The 12172-nt window shown below is 38.5% G+C and overlaps 1 protein-coding gene across 8 annotated transcripts in view; it reads right to left on the bottom strand.

The window, feature by feature from the left end:
- Positions 1 to 12172, bottom strand: part of ATF7IP (activating transcription factor 7 interacting protein) — a 75888-nt gene that overhangs the window by 15228 nt on the left and 48488 nt on the right. For all 8 annotated transcript variants that reach the window (XM_082239997.1, XM_082239996.1, XM_082239995.1 and 5 more), the window contains exons 4-10: positions 10165 to 10310; positions 8724 to 8861; positions 7910 to 7975; positions 6920 to 6993; positions 5917 to 6005; positions 2381 to 3031; positions 2062 to 2147 (exon numbers count right to left, since the gene is read on the bottom strand). In XM_082239997.1, the coding sequence (XP_082096123.1) occupies positions 2062 to 2147; positions 2381 to 3031; positions 5917 to 6005; positions 6920 to 6993; positions 7910 to 7975; positions 8724 to 8861; positions 10165 to 10310 (1250 nt within the window). The remainder of the gene's footprint in view (positions 1 to 2061; positions 2148 to 2380; positions 3032 to 5916; positions 6006 to 6919; positions 6994 to 7909; positions 7976 to 8723; positions 8862 to 10164; positions 10311 to 12172) is intronic.

The raw sequence follows: 12172 nt of genomic DNA, 5'->3' as shown, positions 1-12172 counted from the left end.
TTTAAAAATGCATTTATTAGCATGGAAGTTCATCTGTGTTGGCCAGACTACTAAATCTTCATTCAAATAAACACTGTCTGCCCATTGTACAATTTTAATCCTTGAACTTTGCTGTTTCTCTAACTGCTATGGATAATGATTCAGATGCTATCTGAGGCTATTAAAATAAGTATAAAACACAGATAAAGGACAGAACTTTTGAAATATTCTATTTACTCTCCACTTAGTCAAATGCTTTTTCAGCATATAAAATAAAGTGACTTTCTTTTATATTATGAATGTTATTAGATGCCATACTTTCCAACTACTAGTACTTACTAATACTACTAAGTATTAGTCTTATTGATGTTGGTTAACTGGAGACCTGGTTCAGCTCAATATGGTTCTTTCAAGGCAGACATTTAGCTTGGCCAATGACCAGTAACTGCTTCATTCTGTCTCACTTTGCCTATATATACAAGTATCAGGAAAATAAAATATTAATGAAAAGGGTTGTAAATCTTTCATCTACATGAGATAATGCAGACTAGTAACTTCATTTCTAGTGCTTGTCCAATGGTATAGAAGGGCTGGCTACTCAGCTCACATATCTTACTTGCTTTAACTCATATATACCCACCCACTCAACTTGATATGTGGAACTGGCAGTTTTATAACTGTCACATGATGTCTGTTCTGCACTTGTGAGGAACCAATCTTTCACTGGGGTAGAACATACACACTTGAACTCCCTGCCTATTGGTATTAGGTAGGTACATTTGTTCTGCTACTTCTGGTGCCCGATAAAAAAAATTGTTTATGGAAGCCTGCACAGACATGTTTTAATATTAGTACAAAGGTGGCTTCCAGTTCCAGTCTGAATAGATGCAGCTCCCGTGACTGGGGAAATCGTTGGCAAAGGAAAAACAAGGATGCTTGAGGGTAATTATCCTTGCAAATTCCCCCTAGGGACAAGGGGGAATTGGCTTCACTTGCAGTTCGTCTTGGTACCTGGCTCTCGCTCTGGCATGGATTGCGGGAGGCAGGGAGGCGCTGAGTGCAAAAGCCTGCTGAAAACCCTCCGCATTAAAAAACAGAGGTTCTCCTGTTAATTAGTTTAATTGGACTAAAGTACAGGCACATGCTAGAAAAGATGAGATCATAAACTGCAGAACATAAACAACTGCAAAGACTTTAAAGTTTGAATTTGAGATTTACTGAATCATTTGCAGTTCAACAAACCACTCTTCTTCCCAGGCTGAGAGGGAAAATGGTGAAAACGGGTTATTTATTGGGACAGTCATTTTTGCAGCTGTTGTTAAAGTTGCAAAACAACAAAGCACGGGATGGAGCAATGGATAATTTTTTGAAACAACAATGGAATATCAGCTTCGCCCATGGCAACAACTGGTAGAAAGAAAGACATAACATCTTACCGGGACAGAAAGAAACACTGCAGACAGAATAATCGCCACACACAGAAAGGACAAGGATATAGTTTGAGTTCCTCACTTGTAGTTTTAAAATGTTAAATTTAAGATCTTTTCTGTTCTAAAGAAAATGCTTTTCTTCCATAGTCTCCTTTTAATGCCTTTTTTCATTTTAATGCTGTCCTTATATTTGTTGTTAATTTTTACAGTCAATAACAGGAGTTAACTTTTTAACTTGCAGAGTCTCTTGTTCTTCCATATAAACACACATTTACCTCTTCTCATAATTTAGGGTATATATACAAGCAGTGACCATTTCACACAGGAGTTCCGTTCCTGACCCCCATGCATGTAGGTGGAGCACACATAAGGTTTATGTTCAATTGTGTTAGGGCTTTTCAAGCTTTAGTTAAAGATCTGTGTTCTTTCACAGATGAAGTCATTTTGGCATGTAAGTGGTAAATAAAATAAATATAATCTTGTATATCAACTACCTGTCACATACTGGTATAATTTTTTTAGTAACATTAATTTTCTGCTAGCATTTTGAAAAACAAAATCTGTATTTGCTAAAAATGTAACAACGTCCAAGCTGATTTACTGAGTGAGGAAGAAACTGAAACTATATAAAGAAGAATAAAAACCAACCTACCTGTGCAGCTGCCTCAGGTGCTTTTTTGTTTGCTGAAATATCTGCTGGTGGCAGCGAAGGTGCTAGCAACCTGGATGTTTGACTCTCTGAAGGAGGCGAGAAACCACCACATTTCATTGGCTATTAAGCAATGTACTTTATATAACACATATACTTAGTTTAACAGCAATCATTGCAAACACTTAACTGTCAATCATATATGGTGAACTGAGTCCTAAATATGGAACTCTGAAAGTTCAGATTTCTTTCAAAATCAACATGTTCCCCCGTACACCAGTTTTCTACCCTAGTGCAAGTGCAGTGGACATATAAAACTTACCAACTCTAGGTGCTGCTGCAGTGCTTGCTTCAGAAGGAGTTGTACTGCTGAAGGCTGACAGAGGTATCTTCATCTGTATGGAATTCCTATTGATGGGAGGAGTATACACCCCTGATGTGCTTACAGTAGCCAAAGTAGTCCTTGCGGCTTGTGCAACAGGGTGTGCTGTTGATACAGCCTGCACAGCTAGAGTTGTCCCTATAGAACACCCAACACCGGCTGAAGTGTTCCTCTGAATGTTAGAGCTGGGCACAGATGAGCTGCTTGGTTTTATTGAATTAGCCGATGACAGAGACAATGGAGTTTTGGTCAAGTTGCCAACATTAGAATGACTTTGTACAGGTATAAATTCCACGTTGCCAGATTGCTGGTTAGTAACCAAAGTACCAGTATGGCTTTGCAGGATCTGAGGCTGGGAGGACATTGCAACAGGTACATGCAGTATTACTGGCAAAGACTGCAATGAAACAGACATTGGCTGTGCGCTTCCACCAGCCACTTGACTCGTGCCGACTACTGTTGCTGTGTTGGCCGCAGGTAGAACAGAAGTTGACAAGGATCCAGAAGTCAATGGTGCAGAGGTGACAGGAGTCTGTGGTTTGGGAGGTCCACTGACAGCTGTCTGTGGAGTACTAAGAGGGGTAGCAGACACTACAAAATAATAAAAAGATAATTGTTTTAAAAATCTATGCCAATTGAACTACTTCCATCAATACAGTAGAAAATATCAACTTGATATCTGAGGTCAAGATGGACTGAAGAAGCCTGTACAGGACTGGAAACAGGAATCATGATTATAGAGAACATTCTTTGGAACTCACTCTTTAAAACATGTTGTAATGGCGTGTACTAATTAGAACCTTTTTCTGTGGTTTATTTCTGTAGATCATGGCATCAGTAAAATTGTCATAGCTTGATATAAAATATACCCTTCAATTAACTATTTTAAACTTGGTACAAGACCTTATCTTAAAATGTATCCTGGAAGGCACTCTAAATATCCTGACCTCTTAATACTTAATGTAAAGAACAGCACAGGAAGCTGGTATTATCAGCAAACTTAATTATCAGCCCCTGTAGTTCTGCATAGATAATAGACTCTTCCCCTAAAAGTAATCTCAGAATTCAGGGAGTATATAGATAACCAATTAGTCATTTCTCACTGGGGTCATGCCCTTTCAAATTTCAAAATGACCATGGTAAATAAAATAGAAGATAGAAACATGTAGGAAATAAACAATAAAACAAAGAAATAAAATTTTAATGACTATTAGTCATTCCCTTTCCATAAGGATACATTGACTAAAAATAGTACAATGGTTGGGTAGCTCACAGCTCAAAGGGGAACCCCTCTTTGCCGCTCAATGATCTCACGGAACAGTCCCATGCTTCACTGGATCATGGACCAAGAATAGGGTGAGAGTGACTCTGAAGCCTTGCTCGTACAGGTTACTGATGTGGAGAGCAAACCTCTCAAACAGAGAGAACCTAGCAAAAGATTCTAAACCTCTTGGGAGTATGTGTTGAGTCAGACACATCTTGTTACATAAGACTGGTGGAGAAAGCTGGCAGCAAGAGTGACTTGAGATGCCAAATTTAACCTGACATGTTTATTTGTAATGTATGCCACTTGGAGAGCATGAAGCAAGTTATGTGTGTTTCCTTCTTTTTTCTATACTATGCCACTATATGGCTAAATTAGAGATATAATTCAGATGGTAGTCTGAATTTTTTGAAGGAAAAAAGGTTTCCTATGAATGTTACTTCCTTCTGGCTGCTCTTGGCAACAAAGCCTGTTTGCAACGAGTGAGGCAGGTTTTGCAAACTGTGTGCAAATGGTGGAAACTGAGCAGTAAAAATGTTTTAGCTCTAGAGAGCTTTGACTGATATGAGTTTCCCCCTTGATTGGCAACTTTTAGAAATTTTGAAAGATCTTATGACCAAAGGTTTACAGCTTTGAATTTTATTTGTATGGTTAAGGGTTGCCTAAACCCTTAACCATACAAATGTGGAGAGCAATGTGGAAGCCCTAAACCATTAAAATCTGTCCCTGAATAGTTGGCAGCAACATCTGTGAATCCCTAAATTTATGTAACACACCCCTTCCTTGCATGCAAAGCCTTGGTCTTTTGAGGATAATTGTCTCACATAAAAGTTTACGCTTAACAGAACAGAAATTAGTTTTGCAAATTCACAGGGTTCTTTGTGGAACCTTTGTGGAATCCCAATTTTCATTGTTTCTTTAAAGTTTGGGTGACTCTGTCCCTGTGGTTCTCTTGAAACATTATCGGCCAACAGCATTCCTTGGAAGCCACTGGAAACAGAGTAAGACTAGCATTCTATATATTACAACACAGAGGTGTATGTCAAATTTTTTCTTTGAATTTGTACTCTATTTGAATATTTTCTATGGTCTAGGTTTGGTAAAGACTGGCTGTTTCCATCTATAGTTGTGTCCTCAAAAGCTCTTCTGATCACAAAGCCTCTGATGCAAGAGCTGTCTGTTGCATCAGTACCTGCGTTGACTTAGATGTTTTATTGGTTTCAGAATATCTGAAGAAGTGTGCATGCATATGAAAGCTTATACCAAGAACAAACTTAGTTCGTCTCTAAAGGTGCTACTAGACATTTTTTATATATATATTTGGTTTCAGAATTGATATGGAAAATGTTCTTACGTAAACATCTATTGTAGTAGTTTGGATGAGTACTATTTAATTACACCTGAGGATGCTGACAAGAGCAGACAAGTTTCTAACAGAAATCTTAAGTTGCAACCCTTGTTTTCCTTGGCTTCCAATGGGCTAGTTGGCATACACTGAACCTCTTAGTCAGCATGAAGCTTAATGCATCCTTCTTGGAGGATGCCACAGGAGAGATGTAAGGGGTACAACCCTGGATTTTCCAGTAGTTTTCAATACTACAGTATTCTTCTGGGTTGGAAATTGTGGTGTGTGTGCTGTGTTGCGGTGGTTCTGCTTCTTTTCTTGACAGAAGGTTATGGGAAGTGGTGCTAGAATAGTATTCTTCCTCAAATTTCTGTTTTTTCTTCTTTGCTTTGAAACATCTACATGAAACAACTGATAAAATTAATCTGAAGTATGGGGCTCTGTGTCATCAGAATGCTTATGGCATGTAGTTCTTTCATTTATTTCAGATGAGATGGCGGCATCCCTAAATGCACTATTGATATCAGGACTGATTTATGAAAGGAGAGGCCAGGGGAGGGGACGAGAGAGAACACAGGAGAGCAGAAGTGTCCCGCACTAAGCAGAAAAACTGAGAGCAAACACTTTTCATTTCTGTGTTCATTACAGCTCTTGAATAATAAAAGGTGATCTGTAGTAGTGAATAGATGTTGTTTCTATAACAAGACATCATATACTGTCACCACTGAGTTCAAAAAGGAGAGCAACATCTGCTGCTGCTTTTGATACTCATAACTTTCATCTGAAAGATTTATAATAAGGCACTTTTCTTGGATAAAGAAGGGGGGAGAGGTTAAATACATATCTGAGACGTGAGAAACATTCTACCTGTATTCACAGGGGACTGTAAAGTATTTGATGTGGTATCTCCTACATTTCTCTTGGATTCCAGCATTTGTCTCACTGTTCCGGCATTTCTGTGGAATAAAGATTCTTGTTAGCTGTACTTGTTAGCTGTTAGGTGAAGCAAAGAGCAGTACAGGGGAAAGCTATTTTTGAAATTTGAAGTAATTTATCTCTATCCATTTATTCAGCAGTATCTCACAATATCAGTAGTTCCATTGTATATGTGTAGGAGTGTAATAAGCCACCCAGAGGGGCTGGGACAACTCAGTCAGATGGATGGGGTATAATTTTTTATTATTATTATTATTATTATTATTATTATTATTATTATTAAGCTGAATTCCTGAAAAATTGAGAACCAAAACTATTATTGGCTCTAATTTTATACAGGTATGTTAATTTTTGATGACTGCATGAGAACTGATAATAACATTCATATTTTTAACAGTAGAAGAGAACAGGGCACAACTACCTAGTTCACATGTCATTATACAGCATAGTGAAAAACAAACTATGGTTTAATGTAAACTAGCAGCATGTTCAGTGGTTCTTGCTCTGTCTCTGTGCAGCTGGCCTGTTATGAACCTCGACTCGTGGTTTGTCTCCCTCAAACAAACCACGGTAGTAAGCCAAGAACAGATCTAAAGATATGCTCATGGTTTATTTGGAAAGAAATGAGCTTGGATTTGGATGTCATGAAAAGTCAGATGCTGGCTTGTTTCCCAGCAGAGGTGCAGCAACAGGGAAGAAGTGGAACGACAACACGTGCACAATGTGCACTAGCATGCAGATTGTTCACATTAAACCAAACTTTGTTTTTAATTACGGTTAAATATGATGTGTGAACTGGGCTAGTATATAACAGGAAAACTAGTCCATCAGCCAAGATATATTGTATTTTTATGCAAATGTGTCATTCCAAGTACATAAGGCAAGTTCCACAAGTCCACAATATGAGTGTAACAGCTATATTCTCAAAGCTTACCGATACGCCACGCTGTTGGTATTGCCTGTGTCGCCCACTGCTTTTCCTGGGGAATGGGGTGTGTTTTGTAGATTCTAAAAAGTAACGCAAACCAAGATGAGACCTATGTCTTCAAAGTCACAAAGCATACATGGTATACTTTTTTACTGTAAGGACTCCAAAATTATTAAGTTGCTTTGTGAGCACCTCGTTATACAGTTGACTCACAACTTGCATATATTTAACTTGCACAATCGCAGCTTTATGTTATTGATGGCTGGCCAACTGAAATTACACAAATTAAACGCATACAAGGGCCATCCAAGATCTTATGAGAGCCTCCCAAGCATATATGAGAGCTTCCCAGAGCATCCTTCACTGCCAAATCCAGAGTCCCACTACTCCCACCAGACAAGGCTGAAAAATTGGGTGGAGGGATGCTTGGGGAGGCATAAAATGCCTCTTTGCTGAGTAAGTGCCCTGGTTGGTGCAGTGAAGAGGCCTAAACTGGGGCAGTTTGCTGTCACATGGCAGAAGTAGGAGAGTTCAGGATCTCACAGATCCTGTTCTGGCTCTGCCCCCCCAATACCCCATTTCAGGGGTTTCTGCTGGTGACACTTCTGCTTTCCCATTTGGAAGGCGGCATTAGAGATCTCATTGCCATCTCAACCAAAACCCCTCCAGAGCAGATTGGGTGTTAAATAACAGAGCAATTCCAATCACAGACTATACTTTTGCATCTCATTAACATTCAACTTTTGCCATCCAGTTTTCTGCTTTATATACCTGCTAAGATTTCACCATGCATCTAGTGAAGTGGGCTTGAGTCCATAAAATTGAATAAATTTATTAATCTTTATTTCTCCTTCCTACTTCAAGAAGAAAACTGTAGTCTTTTAAGTTCTTCACTGTGAGCTATGGTCATTTCAATAAAATCCAATCTGATTACCACCAAGGTAATTTTTTGATCTAAACAGTAATCAGAAACATAATAAAAATATCTGTCCTTACTTCTTGTCTTTTCTTTGAATCCTCTCTGGCTGCTCCAAAACGTCTAGTTAATCTTGCAATTTTAGCCTTAAAAAAAGAGAAATATGACAGAGAAATCAAATACAATCTCAAAAAGTATTTTAGTTTATCCCTCTCTACACCTCCATTCGCTTCTATAATTGCTGCCCAAGAGCCAGACCTTCTCTTCTATGAGAGTGGTTAAGCTGTAAGGTAAAGGTAAAGGGACCCCTGACCGTTAGGTCCAGTCGTGACCGACTCTGGGGTTGCGGCGCTCATCTCGCTTTATTGGCTGAGGGAGCCGGCATACAGCTTCCGGGTCATGTGGCCAGCATGACTAAGCCGCTTCTGGCGAACCAGAGTAGCACACGGAAACGTCGTCTACCTTCCCGCCGGAGCGGTACCTATTTATCTACTTGCACTTTGACGTGCTTTCAAACTGCTACATTGGCAGGAGCAGGGACCAAGCAACGGGAGCTTACCCCATTGCGGGGATTCAAACCGCCGACCTTCTGATTGGCAAGTCCTAGGCTCTCTGGTTTAACCCAGAGTGGCACCCACGTCTGGTTAAGCTGTAGCTCCTCATTCAACACAGCTTAACAAGCATTTCCTAAAAGAACCTTTTCTTTTGCCAAAAGCTAGCACTAAACTGATATGTAGATTGTATTTCAACACAAACGATAAAACACAAAACCAAAAAAAGAAGAAAAAAAAGAGTACTAATATCTGAAGGAACAATTACACACACCAACAGGAGCCTTACTTATATTTTTTGAAAAACAATGCCACAAAGTCTTAAGCAGATCTGCATATATACCTGTAATTCGGTAAGGACAGTTTTATGTCTCTTGCTACATTCAATCTTATCTACTCTGGTTTTCAGATCTGCTAGATTTTTATCAAACACAGCACACTGCAGTGCGTTGAACTTTTCTTCTAGCAACCGCTGGATGACCTACGAAAACACATGAAAATGCTAATATTAACATTTTATATACAGTACAATTAGCATGTATGTCACTCAGCATTACATAACTCTTTATTAGGTTATCTAATTAAACTTTATTTTAGTATTTAAACAAAACTTAAGGTCAATAATTAGGTTTTTGCTTGTTAATCATGTAATTTCATTAAACATGTCTATGCAAAATCTTTTTTGGATCTCAGTGTTTGCAAGCAAGTGAAGTCATTCTCAGCATTCCTTTTTGGATCCACACCCTTAATGGTTTTAGAGGAAGAGTCATACTTGTTAGTTTGTAGTGTCTAAAATGCCAACTATGTCCCATATTTATTTGTAGACTGTGTTCTTTACAAAATGCATTTGAAAAGGGATTTCCTCTTATAGTTTAGAGCACAAAATCTACAACTTATTTAAGGGTTATATTTGTATATAACACAGAAAGTTACAGATAGACAACATCTTCTAGTGTCTTTCCAGCACCCACTAAAGACTTTCCTCTCCCAACAAGCCATTTAAGTGGATATATTTATCCCAGTTTTGACCACAATGTCAATGAAACTGTATTTATATATTCTTATTGTTATTTTGATTATTATATTATTTTGGGGTGCATTATACAAATCACCTTTACTGATTTGCATATAAACAAGCATGCACAGGGCTGCACTACATGTGGCATACAATTTAGAGAACCCTCCAGATGTTGCTGGACAACAACACTCATCATTCCTAAGCCACAAGCCATACTATCAGTCTAGTCTGAGACTTTCCTAATCTCACATGTTAAGGATTATATTGCATAAGGATCTTGATACGAAACAGCAAGATCTTACTTAAGCCATTTTAAGAGATGTTCGGTATACGCTCTTAATTAGTAAATTAAAAAGTCAGATCAGTAGTGTTCTTAGGACTAAAGACTTAACCAGCATTCTTTGCAAAAAAAAACAACAACCAGCCCCACAACCAACAGGTGGTTGGCCAGTAACTGGCCAGTGGTTCACGGTCTACTCTGTGTTCACCACAGATAAGGAGCTAAAGAGGAAGAATATATTTCCTGGTCTGACTGTTGCCAAACTAAATATGAAATATTGGTCTACTCCAGTATTAAATATTTCTATCTGATGGGATCAATGGAAACTTAATAACAATACAATAGTTTCCTTTCACTCAATTCACCATAACACAGACAAATATTCTGATCTTCAAGACAAAATGCTTGCAAGTTGATGCTGGTGGAAAAGAAGTGTTTGAAATTAAAAGGCCAAATGTCTGCAAGATAAGCGGGAATCAACTCTACCTTTTCTAGTTTCTGATTAATATCTCCTCTGGTTGTAATTTTTACTTCAAATTCTGCTTCATATTCTTCACCCATATGTCGACGGCGTTTAGAATGGACATTATCCATATCCTCTGATTTGGAACGCTTTCTTCTTGATGCCTCACCTAGAAGGATACAGCACACTCTTCAAGGAACTCTACTGACCACCAATATAGTCTTCATTCAAGACAAATAACTTGAAAAATAAATGTTCATCTGGTTCTCTCACTGCGAGAAGCAAAGTTACAGGAAACCAGGTAGAGGGCTTTCTCAGTAGTGGTGCCCTCCCTATGGACACCCTTCCTTTAGATGTCAAGGAGATAAAATAATTACACAACTTTTATAGAAAACATCTGAAGGGATTTCTGTACTAGGAGGTTTTTAACACTTGATATTTTTATTATGTTTTTAGATATGCTGCAAGGTGCCCAGAGTGCCTGGGGAAACCCAGCCAGATGAGTGGGGTGTAAATTATACAACTGTTGTTGTTGTTATCAGTTTAAAAGGAATACAAAATGCATAGCATAACTTTCACTTATTTTACTGCACTGTTGACTCAGTGGTCCCACCTCATCAATTACTGCCAACACTATGTTACATATACTCATGAGGACTTGAATATGTTGTTCTGAGGTCTGATGTAGCCCAGAGATTCTGTAACAAAGTGGCAGTTGATATGTCTGAGAACTAGAGGGAGGCCTTGAAACACATTTGCCTCCCAGCTACTCTTGTCCCAATAGCACATGCAGCACATATCAGCAGCAGTTGGGGTGAGAAAGTCCTGTCCAGTGATTGACTTTAACATCTGCTTTTATTGTATTTTAAATGTATTGAAAGTCCTCGCCCCCCTCCTCTGTTGCTCTGTTCCTCCGTTTTGTCAAATGTGCGGTCTTTAATTGTATTTTGCCGGCAAGTTAAGAAACGAAAGTAGTTGTTACCGCTCCAACATCGTTATAGATGAGCGATTGATGTCCCCCCCCCAAGGTAAATAACTGTGGCAACTTAGGCTCCCCCCCCCTTCATGGGTAGATCACTTCCAGAATTTCTATACTGAGAGCAGATCACAGTCTCTTGTGAGTTGGACGTGCCTGCTATACAGTGGTATCTCAGTTTTCAAGACTCTCGTAAGCCGAACATTTCGAAACTGGAATGCTGAAAACCCGGAAGTAATTGCTTCTGTTTTTGAACACGCCTCAGAAGTCAAACGGCTTTCACTGTATTCCCCTCCCTCCATTGACTTTGCCGACCGCCCTTTGCGCCTCGGTTGTCTAACATTTCGGAAGTTGAACTGTCTTCTGGAACTGATTATGTTCGACAACTGAGGTACCACTGTACCTTGAAAGAAAATTATATGAAAATGATGTGTTGTTGATATTTAACCCCTAGCAAATTAGCCAAAATATATAAATCAAGCTCAAATGCATGCTGGAAATGTAAAGAGAAAGAGGGCATCTTTTATTATATGTGGTGGATGTGTAAAGTAGTAAAAGCATTTTGGGAGATGATATACAATGAGTTGAAAAAAATGTTAAATATAACATTTTCTATGAAACCGTTTTTCTTTTAGGAGTTTTAGGTGCAGAAATTCCAAATGACCAGAAGGGACGATTTATGTATGCTACTACAGCTGCCGAGATTTTGTTAGCTCAGAGATGGAAAGAAAATACAATACCTGCCAAGGAAGAATGGCAGAAAAAAACCTTATGGACTAGGCCAAAATGGCAAAACTGACCAGATGAATTAGGTACCAGGAAGAATCAAATTTTAATAAGGAATGGGAAAGTACATAATGTACCTGAGAAATTATTGTAAACAATTAAAATCATCAGTAGGATTGATATAATACTTGTAGGCAGTGCTTTTTTTCTTTAAAAAAATGTTTAGATGTACTCTCATTTTGACTCAAGAAAATCACCATTTTATAGTTCAAATCGGGAAAAATAAATACAGTAAAAGTACAAAGATTCACAAAATGTTTAGGAGTATG

Source organism: Podarcis vaucheri (genome assembly GCF_965113315.1).
Source record: "Podarcis vaucheri genome assembly, chromosome: 10".
Classification (NCBI taxonomy): domain Eukaryota; kingdom Metazoa; phylum Chordata; class Lepidosauria; order Squamata; family Lacertidae; genus Podarcis; species Podarcis vaucheri.
This window is presented reverse-complemented; position numbering and strand designations above follow the sequence as displayed.